The sequence below is a fragment of the Periplaneta americana genome, chromosome 2 (genome assembly GCF_040183065.1).
Source record: "Periplaneta americana isolate PAMFEO1 chromosome 2, P.americana_PAMFEO1_priV1, whole genome shotgun sequence".
Taxonomy (NCBI): Eukaryota; Metazoa; Arthropoda; class Insecta; order Blattodea; family Blattidae; genus Periplaneta; species Periplaneta americana.
The window spans coordinates 89,446,229-89,468,996 of NC_091118.1; the positions used below are offsets into that span (position 1 = coordinate 89,446,229).

Genomic DNA, 22,768 nt, shown 5'->3' on the forward strand with positions numbered 1-22,768 from the left:
TTTTGGACAATTAATCGCACGCAAGATGCATGAATGAGACCTTTCTCTACAAGAAACTTTCACAATTTTAGTTGTCCCACTTAAAACGTCTTCAAATGAAGCTTCACATAACCTCTCGCTTCCCACACCACAATCATTTCGAAAAGGAAGGTGCTCTGTATGGAGGGGATGTTTAAAAATGAATGTTAAATTATATTGGGGACATTCTCTCGCGAGAGCTAGCGAGTTACCTGAGATCATCTCCCGGACAACATGAACTGCCTGACTCAGGTCGGTATCAACTGTGTGTTTCTTACAACAGAATAACGCTATTTCATGTAATGCAGGATATACAAAGTGACAGATCCATTCACAACTGATTCGCTACTGTAAATTTACTACGCATTAGCATTTATCCCTTCTTTGCTTTATGAAATACGATGTTACTTTGCGGAGAAAGTTTCAAACTGTTGCTTTTACGTAACAAGTAGAGGGTCAGCGAAGTCATCTAATCGTGGCGAGTGTAACAAATGTGATGCGTTCTTTCCACACAGCTGCGATTGTATAAAATTTCTCTCTGTAATTGTATTAAGGATTAAAAACTGTTAGGTCCCAGAGGGAAGTAAGATATTTTTCTCCTAGTAAGTTTCCGGTATCCACACCGGCTCCTGTCAAATGACTATAAGTAATTCTCTCAAGTGGATAAATCGGCCGGAGCGTGATGCTAATCACTAAAATCGTTCATAAAAGTTATGAAGTTATGTTATAAAGAAGTTCTGGATCTCTACTTTCCTGCTGTGTAGATGCTGCACGTATTTATTTTTTGTATAAGGATTAACAGAAACAGTAGCTACTCATTGAAACCGTACAATTATGTACAGTAATATAAACTAAAACATGTGTAGGTATCTGGGTAAGGTAAGCATTTACATCTATCCTCTGCAAAATGTTTCATTTATTTACCTCCCATCTACACGTCCGACACTGAAATAAGTTAAGTTTTATCACACTGTAACGTAAATCTGCTTCTTTCATCATCATCATCATCATCACCATCATCATCATCATCATCATCATCATCACCATCCATCATCACTATCATCTTCTCTCATTATTATTATTATTATTATTATTATTATTATTATTATTATTATTATTATTATTATTATTATTCCCAAGAAGCTAGTTCAATTAATTAAAATGTGTCTTAGTGAAACTTACAGCAAAGTCCGTTTAGGTGAGTTTTTGTCTGATGCTTTTCCAATTCACTGCGGGCTAAATCAAGGAGATGCACTATTACCTTTACTTTTTAACTTTGCTCTAGAACAGGGCCGGGCATCGGGAGCGGAACCAGTCTCTAAACGGGGACGCTTAATATTCACCCGTCTCTGAATCAACGCTGTGCGGTGTACGGCGGGGAAGAAATGGGATGAAGAGAAATCATATGGCTCCCCGTGAGAGAGTAGAATCCGCTCTTACTGCCCAGCCTTGTTCTAGAATATGCTATTAGGAAAATTTAGGAGAACAGGAGGGTTTGGAATTGAACGGGTTGCATCAGCTGTTTGTTTATTCGGATGACGTGAATATGTTAGGAGAAAATCCACAAACGATTAGGGAAAACACGGCAATTGTACTTGAAGCAAGTAAAGCGATAGGCTTGGAGGTAAACTCCGAAAAACAAAGTAGGCCAATATGATTATGTCTCGTGATCAGAACATAGTACGAAATGGAAATATGAAAATTTGAAATTTATTCTTTGAAGAAGTGGAAAAATTCTAATACCTTGGAGAAAGAGTAGCAAATATAAATGGCACTCGAGAGGAAATTAAACGCAGAATAAATATGGGATATGTCTCCTATTATTCAGTTGAGAAGCTATTGTCAACTAGTCTATCTTGGAAAAAAAAAGTTGAAAGTTATAATTTATAAAACAGTTATGGTTGTGAAACTTGGACTTTCACTTTGAGAGAGGAATAGAGGTTAAGGGTGTTTGAGAATAAGGTGCTTAGGAAAATATTTGGGGCTAAGAGGGATGAAGTTACAGGAGAATGAAGAAAGTTACACAACGCAGAACTGCACGCATTGTAATCTTCACCTGACAAAATTAGGAATATTAAATCCAGACGTTTGAGATGGGCAGGGCATGTACCACGTATGGGCGAATCCAAAAATGCATATAGAGTGTTAGTTGGGAGGCCGGAGAGAAAAAGACCTTTGGGGAAGCCGAGACGTAGATAGAAGGATAATATAAAAATGGATTTGAAGGAGGTAGGATACAATGATAAGGACTAGATTAATCTTGCTCAGGATAAGGGCCGATGACGGGCTTATATGAGGGCGCAGTGAACCTCCGGGTTCTCTAGAAGCCGTAAAATTATTATTATTATTATTATTATTATTATTATCATCATCATCATCTTTGTCACTAACTTAATTACTATCAGTATCACCACTTTTATCCCTACTTTCATTATCACTGTCACAGTCTTTATCATCATCATCCTCCCCCTCCTTCTCATCATCATCATAATTTTATTGACACTATCGGTACCAAAACATATTTATCACCATTTCTATTATTACTACCGTCACTACTATTAACCATCACCATCTTTATTATTACTATCAGAATTGTCAACACCATATTTATTACTACATTCTTTACCACTATATGACTTGTCACCACCACCACCACCACCACCACCACTAACAACAAAAGGCGGTCGTCATTTTGATATTCTTATTGATTTTCTTATTATTAATTTTAAAGTGGTCATATTCACTTTTAAACTTAAAATGAAGTGTTGAAGATTAAAATGTTAAACATAATTAATCGAAACAAGTTAAGTATTTTCACGTGATTAGGAGCTGAGTTCAATCTTTATAAGTTACTTGCAGTCCGAAGTTTACGAAGAATATTGACGTACTACAGAGATTAATGTCGAGTTTTGGCCAAAATGCATATTTTAAATGCTTTAGTTTCTGAGGTTACAATTTTTGGCATTGGCAACCAAACGAAGGACACCTATATTCAATTGACGCGTCAGTTCGCTTTGTAACTATGTACGTGGGAGGATCAAATGCACAACAACTTTTTGAGACAACATATTTAATACGTAAGCAAAACGAAATAATGCACAAAAGTCTACCTGATTTTCAGCACAGGAACCGAGTCTCTCGACACATTTCCTCCATCATGATACCAGATTCAGTACACTTCGTTCATAAAACTCCGTTTTCTGGGCGTCCGAACCAAAGCGATGGCCTCCTAGGAATTTTGATCCGAAGAGGTGAAACTCAGACGGTGTGAGGTCTGGCCTGTAGGGTGGGTGACTGCCACCTCAATGCTTCTGACATTGGGTGGTATTGCAGCGGTCACTGTTCGTCCGGAACGTGCTTCGTTGGTAAGATTTACTCGGCCCTCTTCGAAGAACCTGCACCACTTGGAGATGTTAATATGTTCCAGACAATCAGCACCATGCACCTCCAACATTTCCCTGTGGATTTCACTCGGACTTTTTTGTTTTGCTCAGATAAAGCGGACTACACTTCGCTGCTCTTCACAAATACACGATGCTAACATACGTTCCATCTTTACTCAGTAGTTACCGCTCGTTCCGCCAGGGTGACACCTAATCGAGCCATTGCTGTCTGGAGCTCAAGATTCAAACTATCTGCCAACTTTGAACGTCCTAACCAAAACAGTATACCGTAAAGAAATTGTTGTGCGTTACTTTCCGATCCCCTCCAGTACATAAAACTTAATAATTTTAACCACTGTTCTGAATTAATATCACTGAATAGACACAGTTGATGCTATTTCTTCGACAGTTTATCTGTCAAAACCATCAGTAAGGACAACTTCATAATGTAATTGGAATGTATTGCCATTTATGCCTTCAGGACTTCAGTTGTACGAAAACTATTATAGGTCTGAAATAACAATGTTATGTATTATATTCCTTGTCTAAAATGGCTGATAAATGTTCAGTATGAATTAAATCTGTCCTATTGTTTAGAAGTAATACTAGCAAATAGGCAGACAGATCGTCATTCTGTTTCTCTCCTTATAAAGATTTCAAGTGAAATTCCTTTCCTAATAGAGTGAATACTAAATATTTTACTTATAAAATGGCGAACCCTTATTTTATAAGGATAAGTAGATTTGAAAAAGACTTGCACAGACTGATCACAGACCATAACCATTGCTAATGATGCAATTACGTATATTTTTTTCCACATTTCGAAGTAGGCGTTTTCCAGAATATAAATTTTGTGTATTAATAAGAAATTGTCTCGATGCTCAGTGCTAAGTTTGCTATCAGTGCACAATGAATTCGTCACCGACGAAAAAGACGCGAAAACTTAGAATAAACAAGCCTCATTACCGAATGAATATAGTGAATTAATCAGTCAGTCAATCAATGAATAATTCAACCAATTAATCAATCGAGCATTCAAATAATCAGTCATCAGACATTCAGTCAGTCGATTTTTTGATCTACCAATTTTTCAGTCGATAAATTAATCAATTGATCAATCGATTAATCAATCTATGACACACAATCGCCGACTTCACTTTCGAAGAAAGTCATTCTAAGTATTTTCCTTACCTACGTCTTCAAAATATATCACTCTGACCTGTCCTGAACTCACAAACTCATATCTTTTGATATCAATGGGTAACGCTAGGTCACCGGGAGCGACTGTTTATGGATAGTCTTACGTTTAATATCACGATTATATAATATTTATATTGTAATTGAAACGTTTATGTTTATCAAAAGAAGTATTACCGGTAGCTATTTAAATGTTCATTCATGAACTTGGAGAACCTTACAGACCTTGAAAGTGTGAAGATCGCTATGTCATTCAAGCAGACTTTTAGAGGTTACATATGCGGTGATCTTGTCTGAATGAAGTTCACGGCCTATACTGAGTTTATTGAGTTGAGTGACAACTTAAGTGAGGGAAAGTATCGATCCTCGGAAGATCCTGTAGTATTTAACAATGATGAAAGGTTCTAGTATTTTTAGATGTAATTCCTTGAGTTTAGGTTAATTTTACATTCTTTTCTATAAATTCGGCACAGCTATATCAAAGTCTAAGCCCAATATTAGCCAAACCATTAATATCCTGCACTTATTCGACAGTTATTTGTAAAGTTTTTGATAAAACCGCAAATAAAAACATTATAAAGAATATTCTACAATATTTAACATGCAACAACATTCCTCTCGGCCCATATACTCTCGTATAAGGTTGACTCAATGATTCACAATGATCTGGAGCTGTGCTGAAATCCATTTGACGCCATTTCATATTTGTGTGATCTCACTTCACCATCGAAGTCAGCTGACGATATATTATAGGAAATTTCATAGTTCCTAGCCTGAACACCATGAGTTGTAAAGGTGAGGTAACATTTTCTTCTTTACCTGTTATATCATGGAACCAAAAAGAAAGTACAGAAAGTAAAATTTGATTTTTTATTGGAGGACTTTGGACCTTCCACCACTTCATCCCTATACGCCCGCTTAGTAGTTGTAAACAAACAGACAAATCAATCTCATAATCGTATTATGCGCGGCAAAAAACCCCAGGATATCAAATATTTCGATTATAGGAATTTGGATTTTCTTCCTCCTCTTAGAAGGCACCGCAAGTAGTGACATAGTGAGCTAGAATTTCCTTTTTTTCTTTCATATCAAAGAGCAAAAAAAAAAAATAATAATAAAATAAAAATAAGAAATAACTCTTTATTCGTCATATCCCGAAACCAAACATTACGGTTTCCAAATGAAAGGGGGATGAGACTAGATGAGGGGTGAGTTGTCCATATTTTAATGTAGCCTAGGCTTACATTTTTTCCAGATTGTGAAGGTTAAATGTGCAAAATTTGGTAAATATTAGTGAAAAGTATAAATCATGGAGAAAACAGACAAATCAATCACATAATCATATTATGTTGCAAAAAACCAGAACATTAAACTGTACTTCGATTAAAGAATTTAGAATTTTCTTCCGCTCTATGGGGTGTCAGAGTGAGCTGAAACATTCCTTTCTTTCGTAACAATGAACTAAACATAATTTTATTTCTCTTTATCATTCGTACTTGAGAAAAAATTATTACTGGTCTTAAGTCTAGGAGGGGTGGGAATTATTTATCCATATTTTAATGTAGCCTATGTATATTTTTTCCTGGTTGTGCAGGCTTAATAAATATCGATCAAGGTATGTAGATATTATGTTCGACAACCTTCAATTTTCCACCCCTTTACAACTATACGCCCGCTTAGGCTTGGGAAAACGGCTTTCAGTTTTCCTCTTCTCCTTAAGAATCACTCCTTGGTGTTTCATTGTGAGCTAAAATTTTTCTTTCTTACACATCTTAGAACCAAGAAAAAAAAATCCTGTTTATCGGTATATATGATGTGTATATTTGCTACGGCATACGCAACCATTTGTTTGCACGATATAACGAATGACCTATAACTCTCAAGTGATAAGGGGGGTGAAAACAACTGAGGGGCCAATTTGTTTATATTTTTCATATTTCTGGTAAACATAGGAGAAAGCGTGTATATTCGTGTGTATAGCATACATACATACATACATACATACATACATACATACATACATACATACATACATACATACATACATACATACATACATACATACATACATACATACATACATACATACATATTTTGTGCCTGTATGTTGTTGGGCACAACTTTGTTGTGGCCGATGCTATCGGTCACGGTTAAGTTATGATTAAATTCCGACACCAAATTATTATGTTGTGGTTCTGCCCTACCGAGCATTACTTTTGTCAAGGCATTTCTGACACCAGATTGTTATGTTTACGTCAGGATGTATCAGGATGGTAATGGTCGAGCTATTATCTTAACTAGGTACTGCGTATTCAAGACCAGGATCACAGGTTGGATCAGGCTTGAAGAATATCAGCTTAATCAAATCAAATAAGTCACTTCACTGGTTATACTATACTGTACCTATTGTAAAACTTTCTTATATACATGAGTTATAGATTTAGCTATTTAGCTATGTTATGAATAGGTACAAAATGTTTAACAGGTCTAGTAAGTTATATATCTTTCTTGTTACTTTACTTAACTTTACTTTACTTAACCAATAAAAGAGAATCTAGGATATACCTACTTGGTATACCTACTCAGTTACATGAGTTTAAATGAAAATAAAATGGTAAAATAAATAATTGATTACATTTGAATGCAATTGATTAAACAATGAAATAATATGGAAACTTCGGTGCGTCAGCTTGGTTACGTAAGGTGCAATTAGTCGAACAAACTTCGGAAACAATGCAAAATAATTTAAAGAATTTACCTACAAAGGCGTTTGTTGACTCAGGTGCCATTTGGCTTGGATTTCCGAATACTGATAATAACATTGCCCATCAAAATATCTCGTGAGGTAGTACCATTCAAAACCTCGGAAAAATCCATAATATCTTAAATAAATGCGTTCAAAGTGGAACTTTGAAGTATACACAGTTCACTGAATTTCAAGCACTGATATTTCCTTATTACACTGTATTCTATGTGATAAATTACTCAGACACTAGTAGCATTCAGTAAATCACTCTCGACATTAGTAGCAATTGGTATATGATGAAATATTTATAACTTACAGTACATAAGACGAAAGTAGTGTTGACGATGGTGGACGCCATGGTCCCGGCTTCTGTTGGTTGACTTACATGCTTCTCACCGTCTTCTGACTTGCGGTCACAAAACTGACTGATCTGTTCGAAGTGAGCACTCGAAAGAGGAAGGGGCCGCGCCCGTTGAGGCCTTTGGTTTTTATGAGTTCGGTCGCGTCATGATGCTATCCGGGCCGCGAGAAAAAGCACGATTACTACTGAGATGTACTTCGTATATGCCAGTCTTGCTCTCGACGCAAACGCTGGATTTGCATTAATTTAACATACAGAAAAATCATAGGTTTTCCTGCTATCAGCTGATTTTAATATGGGTTTCAAAGCAAGAGAAGACTTTGGAACAATCTAATCATGCACGCGTCCTAGCGCGTGGAAGATAAAGGTGAGAAACGCTGACGTCGCTTTCTGCTTGACAATGCGAGTCCACATGTTTGCGTCTTATATGCAAACGCGTGCAGTTCGTCAAGGACTTGCATATACATGGTGCTGTCCGTAAAACTTGCTATGAAATTCATGACAGTTGCTATGTTTGACCACCGTAATTTATCTCTTAAATTAGCGGGGCATAACACATACATACATACATACATACATACATACATACATACATACATACATACATACATACATACATACATACATACAATACATATGCAGAGTGGAAGTGAAATAACCTTGCAGATTGAAGGAGGCGGTAGGGTACATGTAAATGAGTAGAAAACCTATATTACGTTTCCTGATTAAATGCATGGTTAATTAGAAAACTAAATTTGAAGTTTGAGCAGTTCGACAACATTGCCGCCGCTAATACACACCTCTCGTGATACAGATGTAAGAGGTGAACGAACTCGGTAACTCGGTGTGTCTTGCTAGAAGAGCTGTTATTCTTGTGCTGTGTTGCAACCAACTCGCAGCGCGCAGTGGCTTGAATTTAGAGGTTTTTAAAATTAAATTTACACGAAAATCGTCCACACTATTGAAATACGCCAGATGGATAAATTATTCTTTATTAGTTTTCCTATCTATATGGACAAAAATCCTACTTGCAATAGTTACCGAATAAGATGTTGTTAATCATTTGAGAAAAACCATTCTTTTCTGAAAAAAAAAACTCTTAACTTTCCACCAATATGATATGATAGTTTTTTGTTACATACAATATGTATTCTTCATCTGACATAATTAAGAACATTAAATCCAGACGTTTGCGATGAACAGGGCATGTAGCATGTATGGGCGAATCCAGAAATGCATATAGAGTGTTAGTTGGGAGACCGGAGGGAATAAGATTTTTGGGGAGGCCGACACGTAGATGGGAGGATAATATTAAACTGGATTTGAGGGAGTTGGGGTACGATGGTAGGGACTGATTAATCTTGCTCAGGATAGGGACCAATGGCGGGGTTATGCGAGTTCCTTAAAAGCCGTAAGTAAGAAAGTATAACATGAGCTCTTCGCTCTGAAAATCTGCAAGGCTATTTCACTTCCACCCTGTATACAATCATACATACAAATATACATTAGTTACCACCTTATCAGTTATCATAAGTGAAGCCACAGCTTGTCACTTTGATATTCAGTATGGCAGTATGCTATATTTTGAGAAAAATGAGAAAAACGTGCAGTTACTTTGATATAAGATGTATGTGGCTCTTCTTTAGCAGATGATTGGGGTTCGTGGAAATCTACTAAAATAATAAGATTCAGAAAATCTTGCCCCCCTAATTAATTATATTTTTGACAGTTTATAATGGATATGGTTGATTTTGATATATCACCCATAAGAACATATGTTAAATAACTAATCATTTTTCTGTTAACATGAATAAGCTTTTTTTTTCTAGTTTTATTGAATTAAAAACAGTTTTTTACACAACGCCTTTATCATGAGGGTTAATGAATTGCTCAGTCTCGCAGTAATCTTCTTCTGCTTCTTCCTCAGTTACTCCAGAATATGGACATAGGCTTACACATAAAATAATGTTTATTTTCAAGCTGTTTGAAATTAAAAACACAGGTTTCACACAATGCCTTCATCATGGGGGTTAATGAATTGTTCAGTCTCGCAGTCATCTTACTCTGCTTCTTCCTCAGTTACTCCAGAACTTGGACATAGGCCTACACATAAAATAATGTTTATTTTTAAGCTTTTTGAAATTAAAAACAGGTTTCACACAATGCCTTCATCATAGGGGTTAATGAATTGTTCAGTCTCGCAGTAATCTTACTCTGCTTCTTCCTCAGTTACTCCAGAATTTGGACATAGGCCTACACATAAAATAATGTTCATTTTCAAGCTTTTTGAAATTAAAAACACAGGTTTCACACAATGCCTTCATCATGGGGTTAATCAATTGCCCAGTCTCGCAGTAATCTTCCTCTGCTTCTTCCTCAATTGCTCCAGAACTTAGTACATTCGCATAAAATTTCTTGTTGTCATTCACTTCCAAAACGTTTCTCCAACAGATTAGCAACGTCTGTGATCTTTTTACCGCAAACAGTTACACCAATATTTACCACCATAGACTGAAGTTGTGGGAGGCTTTTTCCACGACGAACTATAGTTTTCCCAATGCCATTGTCAGTCATGTACGTCGATTCCCCACATGTAACAATTCTATTTTCTAGCTTTTGTATTTTAATTATTTTTACAGTGGATATTTGAAAGTGAAGATTCTGAGAGGATTTTACAACGTTTGCAGCAGCTTCTTTCCAATTATAAACATTTCAATCTCTTCCAATGCGGCACAGCTTGCCATACTTACCGATAATGTTGATATAATGTTGTGGGTTGAAAATCTCCTGTTCTTTGCGTACTGCTGTTTCTGTGAAACCAAACACACTATCTGCTGGTAAAAATGAATGGCCAGTAACAGGAAAGTGAAGTCCCATCTCAGTGATATTCTTTAGTGACTTAGATACTAACCAAGTTTCTGTCATTGAAACCATAGTCATGTTCTCATTTTGACCTGTGCAGCCGTCTGAAAAGAGTCGTATTTTCCGTATTTTGGCTGAATCCACTTTCTGCAAGCTCTCATAAATGGGTGAAGCTATTTCATTGCATCTTCTAGACCTCTCATTTTCAGTCCAAACATAGCACCTAACATTGTTTATGCCTAGCTGTTTATTAGGAAGCATCGTCACAAAAGCGAAATTGTGTAGGTAAAGTTATCTGCTATAGTATTTTTGGGTTTCCACAGTCAACGCCAAAGTTACCTCGTCATCTGTGATCCTGTTTAGCAACTGATGGAAAGATTTTGCTCGTTTCTTATGAACTTTGAGCTGAAGGATAAAAGATTGCTTCTTTTCTTCATCTTTTTCCATTTTTGCTCGATTCTTCAGTATAACACAGGTTGAACAGATGTCGGTGCTTGCTTTTCCAAATCCAACATTGAAATTGGTATTGAAGATCTTACGAAAATATGACTCTTTTACAGAGGTATCATTGGAATACATCCACCACAGCTTCTTCCTACTCAAAGATGGCGGTAGATATTGTCTTTTTTGAAGATCCTCGATAATAATGGCTCTCCATCCCTTTAAATGACTGTATGAATGTTTTGATTGCAGCTGCTTTTCACGGAAAAGCCTCTTCCTTCTGATTATCACCACGGTGTTCATATCGGACCTATGAATAGGGTAGAAGTAGAGAAATATTAACTTTGTACAAGAAAATAATGAGTTCATTAGAACTTATACTTTCAATGCAATGGGTATTATCATTCTTATGTTTTCCCCGAATTGGACACCTCTCAGGGCATTGTATTGAACTTCCTGAATATTTTGTTTATGTGAGGTGGTCTAGGGTCAAGAATGTGTACATATTATGTGCCAGCGAAATGTTCCTGCATATGAGTCAGAGTGTCTTCGAAATTAAAACGCAGGCAAAATTGACCTTGCAATGTTATCTTCATGTTTAGTATGATGCCACTGTTTATACGTAAAATGTATGTGTTCGTGAAAGAATTAACAATACTATGCGTAAGAGTGCGGTATTTTTCCTGTAATATTATTGTTCACTTTATCTTTTGTGTGATTTTATAGCGTATTTTCATGAATTGTATGTAGTAATAAACGTAACTGTAATATTATCATTAATGTGGAAACATTTTAAAGCATAGAAATATTAATTTCATATTTTAATCGTCTACCTATTTTTACGCTAATTCTAATGACTCAATAACAATACTGTAATTACATTAGTTCATTTTTCGTTAAAAAACGTATACAGTGAGCACCTTTAAGCCATGAACAGTTTCCTTCTTACAAGACTTATTTCAAAGCTACAGCTTATGAAAAATATTATTAATAATATTTACCTGCCCTGTATGATGGTAATGTATAACAATTTATTCCACCTGTGATCTACCAACAGACAGAGTTGCCAGAAACTTTTTTACGGCAAACACGAACACAGATCTTGTCTTCTTATGAAGTAGTGTAAAGAAACCTTCTTCTTTTCACTTGTGGTCTTGCGTCTAATGCAGTCATTTACAGACACATGCTTCAAAATGAATGCATCTTGGCCTCTTTTTTCTTTATTGGAATAGAATGCAGAATTTAATTTGAGTATATCAGCCTCAGAAAGTTCAGAACATTTCAAAGCCTTTGATTTTGTTTTATGATCGCATTGTTGGAAAGTCGGCGGTTTTAATGTGTACCTACAATCCACAAATGACATGCTGTAGCATCAACAATGGAATATTTTATAACAATTCTAAACATGGCACGTGACTTGATATTTTCAATTTTCGTACACCAGTGAAAAGAAACATTTTCTTATCTTTGCTTCCTCTTCGTTGTAGTGCTCCATTTTGAATGCCGAACGGCCTTTTCCCGTGATGTTTTCGGCGTAGTTAATGCAGGTGACATCTTAAACAGCAATACTGTAACAACTGACTCGCATGTAATGTTGAGGAACCGATAAAACTGAGCTCACGCGATTAAATAACTTCCAGTCATTTGTGAATGGATGTGGCAGGATTTGAAAGTGAGACATCGAGTATTTTCCTTGGATATGGCAGGTTTTGAAAGTAACTCCAATTTTTACTATGCATTATAATATATGGGTTGTAGTTCAAATTTGAAAAAGCCAGCCAGTGCACATGGTAGGTGTTAGAAAGTACTCCAAAATACATGAGGAAACTCGATTTAAAAAAAATGGATATGGCAGGTTTTGATACTAGACCCCTCAATTGTCATAAGAGACAATTCGAGATAAAACGCCCACTCCCAAAAGCACTCCTGCTACGAGTTACAAGCCATATTTGTTATAATATTGCCGAATAATTCCTCAGCATTGCAAGAAAAGTTGTCTGAGAAACATGTGCAGGTAGTCTGCAGCAGAAAACCCTCTGGCAAGAATTCTAGTTCTCTGTGACGTCATCTGAACGATACAAGAAATGTTACAGAGGATGTAATAGCGAACACCATACCCTATGATGGCCGAGTGGTCAGACCTGCAGACGGTAGAGGTTCGAGTTCCGGTCTGGCCTGACATTGACATTTGTCGCAGATAGAGTTTTTCTCGGGATTCTCCCTATTCCCCAAAATAAGAGTCTACATCATTCTGTCAACATCTTAACATTTCTCCATTCCGTCATCATTCCATAGCATTCCTCGAACACCGGCTGGCGACGCACGGAGCGGGCTGGCCTAGGGACGAGTGGGGTTGTCTTCCAAAACCTGGATATGCGGCGAACTTTAGTGTAGTCAGCCGTTGTGTGTTGGAAATGCGCCTAGCTTGAGGTTTAGCTCAGTAGATCTTGAAAGGTCACAGTGCTAGGTTGTATTGCCCCCTTCCAAAATTCAATGCCAGGAGGCATATGATTATGTTTCAGCCCTCTATCATTATATTTTAAGCATGTTTTCTTCTAAAACAACGGCAATTCTTGCCTTTCATGTTGTGGTATTATGCATGTCACTTGAAAATTCTCTCAGTCCATTCAATGGTGGATACAAAAATCAGCTCAGTTCTTTCATAAAAATGGACTGAACGCGTTTTGGGATCACACTCTTCAATTGAAGAAAGAAAGTAATTCGTTCTGTATTAATTGTCTGCTTTATTGGGCATGTAGAGGGATTGAAATCAATCAACTTATGCAGTTTTATTCTTACCGTCTTGCTTTTCTGTTCAATCTATATAGTTGGTGCAGAGCACGGGTCAAGTTGAAAAATATTTAACAGCTTTAGACCATCTTAGGTTATCCGGAGTAAGATTGGTTACTACCTTCATTTTTTCGAGAAAAAAAAAACAGAATAAAATCGATTCACCCTATATGGTTACCAACAATCTTCCATCGATTTTGGTCGCTCGTCGTAGTTATCCATTCTGTGCAAAATATAACAGTTTAAATATTCAATTATTTGTTACTGAAGGTCATTGCAATATCTTAGAGTGACAGGAAGAGTGTTAGTATGTGAATTTCATTATTTTATAAAAGTATTTAGAGTCTTGTTCATAGCATGGTTGTGGTGTTAGCAACTCTATTCGTTACACTTGGATCCGAATCTACACTGTATCGTCTCATTTATGTTACAGGTCATCCTGCTCGTCGTAGTTGTGGTGGCAGTGTATGGGCAAGCAGGGAATGGAGGCCAGAAGGATGAATCTCGCCTATACGAACTGGGATTAGACCTCTTGAGATACCAACTTCGCGACGACAGAAAAGGTTCATACACTAATTTTAAATACAAGGCAGAAAAGTAAGAATTGTATTACGCAAGTTAATTAGTTATTCAATTGATATTCATACACAAGCGAACTGAAGCCATGGAATAATAATTTATTAAACCAAATCAGCGATAAATCATTTGAATGCTTGTTATAAAAGGCAAAGTGCTCAGAAATAGAAATAGAGAGAAAGAGAGAAGTACGCGTAATCGCAACCAGCGTAGCTCAGGGCTAACGAGCTGGACTCATGATTCGATGCAGCGATTGGCCATCAGTTCGAATCTCGCCTTGACTAATTACATGATTAAATTTTTTCTTAGTTTCCTCAACTGTATGTTGAATGTCAGGTAACTTCATGATGAAACCTCGGTCGCATCTCTCCAAAATGTCTTCCGGCTATCACAAACTCCATCGACGCTAATTAATCGTTGAATAACCGATTAACGAAGAAAACATGAGTAACCAATGATCTATTGTGGCCATGAGCAGCAATGTTAGATCCGAAGTTAGCGGGTTCAAGCCAGTCAAACGGCAGTTGGAGTCTTAACCTTCCGATATCCTGTGAGCATTTACAGTCTATGATGGGGATGACTTTAATAATAATCAGCTTTAAGTCAAAATCTACGCCTACGGTGGTTGAGTGGTCAGACTTCCGGCCTGCCTCGCAGGCGGCCGATTTAGAGTTCCGGTCAGGTCTGGAAATTTTATTGAAAAATCCATAGTGACACTTTTGGCGGACAAGGTCGCAGTTCGGGTTTTCTCAGGATTCTCCCGTTTTTTCCCATGTTAGGCATCTACATCATTCCGTCACCATTTCTCCATTTCATCATCATTCCATAGCATTCATCGATCGCCGGCGGAGGGGGCTGGCCTAGGGACGATGGGGGTTGCCTGCTCGAAACCTGGATACGCAGCGAACCTTAGTGTAGTCAACCGGTGTGGGTTTGAGAATGCGCGTAGCCACGGTCGACTCTAGTAGAAAGTCGGAAGGCTCAACTTGGCAACACTCTGTCGTCTGCTGTTGTCGGTCATACTGCTATCACACTTCACTAATAGAACCAAAGAGTTTTAATGTTAATATCAGAAGAAAACCGTTAAAAGGTTAATCATACGTCGTACAAGGAGCCAGTATAATACATTACGGATTATAGATAGATATATGGCTACGTTTGCAACAAAGTATAGTAATTCTCTTATATATTTTTAAAATCTTGAACAATGTCATCTCTTAAAAAATTGCTGTAATTTAATAGAAGGATTCGTAAGGGGTAGGCTATGTCGTGTATTCATTAGTTTTCTCGTTATTTCCCACATGATATAGTTTTATGTTATTTATAATAATATTATATTATGTATAAAACTCGAACACGTACGATTCGTAGGCATGAATATTAAACACATTTTGTTACATTGTAATTTATTTAGGCCAAAGACCTACGTTGGTTTTCAGCCAGAATAAATGGATCTATCCAGTTAGGCTAAGCGACTTTTCTCAAACTTCAGTAATATTCATTTATAAAAAGACACTGTAGATATCCTAGATATCTTAAAAGGAGTCGTGTCTTTATTATTAGGTATTCTTATCTTATTTACAACATCTAAACGGCAGTTCTATATTGTTTATCAAAACATTATTCCATTACATTACATGCAATACTCAACACATACTGTACTATGCATAGGCCTAAATGTTTAGGCCTAGGCTGTACACTATTATTAAATACACTTTATCTTGTTAGGCCTACATTTTTACATCTTTTTCTTAAATTTCTGCAATTTTCTCTTACCATACACTGGTTTACTGGCAGCTATGTTATCATTTCTTGCCTTTGAATATTATTATTTAACTATATTCATAATGCCTGAAAGTATTTCATCAGCAAGTTTAACTTATTCCATCGCATACATCGTTTACAAATCTAACATTACTACACAAGACTGTTTTTGATACTAACTTCAACAACTTCTTTTGATTTCCATAGTTTTCTTCATTAACACTGTTTGAAATTAATGTATTTACAATGCAGTAGGCAGTTGTTGCAATGTAAAGTACAAAATCTGAAGGAAGAGTAAAGTCCTTCTCGATTCAAAGTGTCAAAATAAATAATCTTAATTGATGGTTTCTTTTTCTACCAAGTAATCAATACAAAGTGAACAATGTAACTTTGAGGATACCTTGAAAGAGGCATAAGCTGATATGTTCAGAAGCTAGATGTATCAGCTTAAAAGCTAAAAGTATCAGGTCATGAATAACTCTAAAAAAATTGAGTTACCGGTACATCTACCATTTCGTTTCTTTCTGGTTCTATACCGTCTCCTGTTTCAAATGCTTCCGAGGATCATTTTAGAAATCCATACTTGGCTGATTTCATGCGAAAATTTAAAAAGAAAAACTCAGCATAAATTGTAAATATTCCTCAATACGCGAAAGCAAAGCTTAAATCGCATACACCACACACTCGTAAGAAGACTGATGCTTGATGCACATGTTGCCAAGTTTCCGCCTTCCGACCTTCTACTAGAGTCGACCGAGGCTAGCTTGAGGGTTAGCGCAAATGATCATAATAGGTCACAGTGCTGGGCCATAGTGCCCCCTCCCGTAAATTCTATTTCATAAGGAAAAATCTAGATATTACATATAGACCTACGTAAAAAAATGGCTGAGTCACGTGACAGGCAATTATACCTAATTCCCGTAAAGATTGTATCAGATATTCTTTTTTACTTACTTCAGCAACCGAGCTCTAAACCACGCTGTACTCTATTGATTTCTAGTGCCCACTCCCATGTTTTCTGCTTAGTTTCCTTCAATATTCTTTATACACTTCTATAATCTCATGAAATGTTTTCGTATACAGACATTTACAGTCTCAACCAAAACATTAGCCTGCATAACAGAAAACCTGATGGGACAAAGAAATGAGGCTACAGTAAGATGTTATGCCTGTCGAATATAATAAAGCGACTAAACCAACAATCATAATTAGTATATACATTTAAATTATTAATAATTAATTAATTATTAATATTAATTATTATTCTGATTGGCTATCAAAATAAACATTTTATTAACTCCTTGATTGATAAAAAATAATCTAACAATCCTTTCCAAGAAATATTATATATTTTTATGTCGACTAAACTAGAAGAAACGAATAAAATTCACTCTACATAATTATTTGTCATTTACTCTTTTTAAGATAGCATACCAATGACGTTTTATTACATAATATCAGCTCATGAATAAGTATAGGGGGAATATACTGGTACTTTTAATAGGTGATAAAATTGACACTTCTAGCTAGGCTGAGATATTGCAGTGTCGCAGTGTGAACTATATTTTGAATTTAATTTAATTCGCCATATAGTTCCGATTTATAGAAACCCATAAACACAATCATCAGTTAATTAAATTTTAGTTGTCTAGTTTTATTAATTTCGGTTCATAATGTTCTTTGAGTAGCATTTAGACTTAATATTGTATATTATATAATCTTATTAGTCTTCCTTATTTAAGTATACATTAAAGCTTATATTTTATCTTTCATTATGCATATGAAAGATTTAACACAAACGTAAATTATTAACTTTCAGTTCAACTTCTAAAATGAGTATGACATCTTACTGCGTTACATTCGCGTCAGCATGGTGTCATTTACGTAAATAAATTGTACATTAATCACAATAATTCTTACATCAAAATTTAACCTCTAATTACGGAAATATTAATATGTTCTATTCGTATGTAATACTAATACTTCTACTACTACTACTACTACTACTACTACTACTACTACTACTACTAATAATAATAATAATAATAATGATAATGGTAATGGTAATAATAATAAGAATAATAATAATGCTTACAAATGGTTTTAAGGAATCCAGAGGTTCATTGCCGCCCTCATATAAGCCCGCCATCGGTTCCTATTTTGAGCAAGATTAATCCAGTCCCTACCATCATATTCCACCTCCCTCAAAACTATTTTTATATTATCTACGTCTTGGCCTCCCCAAAGGTCGTTTCCCCTCAGCTCTTCCAACTAACATTCTAGACTAAGCCATACCTGCAACATGCTCTACCCATATCAAACGTCTTCATTTGATGTTCCTCATTATGTTAGGTGAAGAATACAATGCATGCAGTTCTGCGTTGTATAACTTTCTCCATTCTCCTGTAACTTCATCTCTCTTAGTCCCAAATATTTTTCTAAGCAGCTTATTCTCGAATATCCTTAGTATCTGTTCCTCTCTCAAAGTGAGAGTCAAAGTTTCACAACCATACAAAACAACCGGTAATATAATTGTTTCATAAATTCTAACTTTCAGCTTTTCTGAGAGCAGACTGGATGACAAAAGCTTCTCAGCCGAATAATAGCACGCATTTCCCATCTTTATTTTACCGAGTGCCATTTATATTTGTTACTAATGCTCCAAGATATTTGAACTTTGTCGCCCTGGGTGGCACAGTTGGTATAGCGCTGACCTTCTGTGCCCGAGGTTGCGGGTTCGATCCCGGCCCAGGTCGATGGCATTTAAGTGTGTCACTAGATTTAGTGGCATATAAAAGAACTTCTATGGGCCAAAATTCCGGCACACCGGCGACGCTGATATAACCTCGACAGTTGGGAGCGCCGTTAAATAAACCACATTTTATTTTTTTTTTTTATTTGAACTTTTCCATCTTTTCAAAGGATAAATTTCTAATTCCTATATTTCCATTTCGTACTATGTTCTGGTCACGGGACAAAATCGATATACTTTGTCTTTTCGAAATTGAGTTCCAAACCTATCGCTTTCCTTGCTTCAAATGAAATTTCAGTATTTTCCATAGTTTGTGGATTTTCTCCTAACATATTCACTTCACCCGCATAGCCAAACAGCTGATGTAACCCGTTCAATTCCAAACCGTCTCTGTTATCCTGGACTTTCCTAATGGCATATTCTAGAGCAAAGTTAAAAAGTAAACGCGATAGTGCATCTCCTTGCTTTAGCCCACAGTGACTATTGGAAAAGTGTCAGACAGAAACTGGCCTATAAGGACTCTGCTGTAAGTTTCACTGAGACAAATTTTAATTAATCGAACTTCTTTTTAGTGGGTTGTTTTAAGTCGCTGTATTAACATCTCAGTTTATTTAGTGTCTGAATGAAGTGAAGGTGAAATGAGTCCGGGGTCCAGCACCGATAATTACCTACCTTTTTCTCATATTCGGTTGAGGGAAAACTCCGGAAAAAAACCTCAATCGGGTAACTTACCCCGACCAGGATTCGCGCCCGGGCGGCCAGACGCGCTAGCTGTTACTCCACAGATGTGGACAATTAATCGAACTTTTCTTGGGAATACCAAATTAACCGAGTGATATTCCTTTTTGAATCTACGAATAAATGATGTACTATGCCCTTATACTCCCATTTTTTCTCCAATATCTGTCGAATACAAAAAATCTGATCAAGGATCGATATATTACGCCTAAAATCACATTGACGATCCCCAATAATTTCATCTACATAAGGAGTTAATCTTCTTAACAGAATATTGGACAACATTTTGTACGACGTCAATAAAAGTGATATTCCTCTAAAGTTACTACAGTTAGTCTTTCCTCCCTTCTTAAAGATAGGTACAATTATGGACTACTTGCATTGGTCGGGTGCAATTTCATTTTCCCATTTAGCATATAGTATAAGCTTAAAAATTTCACTACATAAAGCGCTTCCACCCTCTTGTAACAAAGGGATTCGTTGCCGCAGTGTGGACGGGTTCGTTGCCGTTTGTCTCGTGAAGCGCGCACACCCCAAGCATGGAGTGGTCTGAAGTAGACTGGACCTCATAAATTATGCCCTGTCTTGTGGAATCCTGGTGATATTGACTATTATAATAAAAACAACGGAACGTGCCAGTGAATACGCAAGATGAGACAGGGCTCCAAAACGAGCGGAAAAGCAGGATGATAGGTACAGAATTACAGACAGACGCTGTTGGAATTATGCAAGCCGCTGCTGGGACGTTAATTTTTTAATTAGTTATTTTACGACGTTCAATCAACAACTACGTTAGGTTCTACTTAGCGTCGATGAAATTTGTGATAGCGAATTGGCAATTGACGAGATGAGGCCGAGGATTCGTCATAGATTACTTGACATTCGTCTTACGATTGAGGAAAGCCTCAGAAAAACACAATTAGGTAATCAGCCCAAGCGGGAATCGAACCCAAGCTTGAGCGCAATTCCGGATCAGCAGACAAACGCGCTACCGCCTGAACCACGCCGATGGTTTCTGGGAGGTTAAAGATCACTGTTGAACAGTGTGAAGTCAAATCATGTTGACTTTTCTTTTATCGAAAATAATAGCATATCATGCGACTACTAGGAAAGGAATTCAGCAAGCTATTTATGACATTCTTCGAGTCCTCATGGGGGAAGAAATTTTCTCATGAAATTTCGGCCAGTGTATGGGACCGGTGCCCACCCAGCATCGTAATGCACTTGGGGAGCTACGATAGGTAGCGAAATCCGGTTACGAACACCAGCTATAACGGCTGGGGAGATCATCGTGCTAACCACACGATACCTCCATCCTGGTTGGATGATCGTCCACCTCTCTTCGGCATGTGGGCGTGAGGCCAGCAGCCGGCTGGTCGGTCTAGGCCCTTCACGGGCTGTAGCGCCACGGATTATTATTTATGACATTCAGGTGAAAGCAAAACGAAACTTCTTTGAAATACCAACTTACTATGGACAAGAACGTTTTCATTCATCTGCACCTTCATTTGATGTCTTATTCCCAAATGGGTTACCCTAGACAACCTACTCAATCAATTATTCAACTTACTATGGTTCAGCTCCCGAACCACCGCAACGTCCTCCGACTCAAGCCTTCTCAAGCCGACTTTAATGACAAAATCTCCAATCCCATTCTTACTACACTACACGCTGTCACTTTCGGATTTGAATCAAACTCTCTTGGCTCTCCCGAACAGCATCCAGTCAGAACTCCGTCCCCAGAATGTTAATCACATAGGCTACTCCGATAGTCAAAACCAGCACGTTTAATGTCTTCCGTTTTTTCTTATTATTTTTAATGAATTGAATAACAATTTTTTTAGTATTTGTTGTATCTATTTTGCATTCCTATGTTTTATTTTAAAATCATTTTCTTTGGCTGATTTAAAATACTCGTTTTGACTACACTTAAATTAAAAACATCATTTGGCAAAGTCGGCCTGAGTAGCATAGTTGGTATAGCGCTGACCTTCTATGCTCAAGGTTGCGGGTTCGATCCCGGCCCAGGTCGATGACATTTAAGTGTGTTTAAATGCGACAGAATCATGTCACTAGACTTACTGGCATGTAAAAGAACTCCTGCGGGACAGAATTCCGGCACACCGGCAATGCTGATATGACCTCTGCAGTTTGCAAGCGTCGTTAAATAAACCATAATTTATTTTTATATGACAATCAAATTTTGATTACTCGAAAAAGAAAATGTTTGTAGTTTCATTGTATGTGTTTCTTTATTACAATGCGACTTCGAAATATTATTTATTTTTCTTTGTGTGATATTTCGAATTTTTAACTGTAATTCTCTCAATGTCTCATTATTTGTATTGTAATTAAAATATCCCCATTAAAGAAGCACATTATGTTGGTAATTACTATGATTTAACTCATCTTGATATTTTTCTTTAATGCGCTGACAATTGCTGTGCAAACTTCTGGAATTATTTCTCCGATAATCTGTTTTGAAATTCGTAAAAGGTATTGAACGCTTGTAAACGAATCCCCTGTCACCAAGAATCGTAAAGTCAGTGCGAACCTGGAATATTGACATATACAGAAAATCAACCAAAATACTGTTTTACATGTTTTTTTAATTACACAATAACATTCTTCAGAGGATAATAGAGTTTAGTACAATAAATAGGCCTACTGTCTATCTTGACTTCAGGGTGTTTCTCGCACGTTGGTGGCTGATTTTTTAGTTTGGCCCATTTTTTATCAATAATTCTCCAGAATTGGTGGAAATCAGCCGACTAGTCCTAAGGTTTTTATACTATCCGCTTATTGAAAGTTTATTGCATTTAACAAATTACTCCCTAGCAGCTTCTTGTACAGTCTGTAGGACTACGTTTCTTTCTGTTGAAAATGTATCCTATTACTACCAAAGCGCAAATAGCAGTTAACAAAGCTTCCTCGTTTTCCACGGTCGTGCATCGTGCTAGATAGAATGGAACTAGAAAGGTGTTTGAGGCTGGCGCGCTGCTCAGATGGTTCGTATCGTGCGCACCGCTTGTTCGAGAGTGCACAATTTCCTCCGTGCATTACATGTAATGCCGCGTTACTGACGCAGCGCGTCTGTGTATTCCCGGCCTTAATTCTGCTGGAATTTGATCGATGCCTAG

The 22,768-nt window shown here is 36.9% G+C and overlaps 1 protein-coding gene across 2 annotated transcripts in view; it reads left to right on the forward strand.

Annotated features, from left to right (window-relative positions):
• The first annotated feature begins 210 nt into the window (after positions 1-210).
• LOC138694409 (uncharacterized) overlaps positions 211-22,768 on the forward strand; it is a 51,601-nt gene continuing 29,043 nt past the window's right edge. For both annotated transcript variants that reach the window (XM_069818102.1, XM_069818103.1), the window contains exons 1-2: positions 211-270; positions 14,232-14,361. In XM_069818102.1, coding sequence (XP_069674203.1) covers positions 253-270; positions 14,232-14,361 — 148 coding nt within the window. In that variant the 5' untranslated portion in view covers positions 211-252. The remainder of the gene's footprint in view (positions 271-14,231; positions 14,362-22,768) is intronic.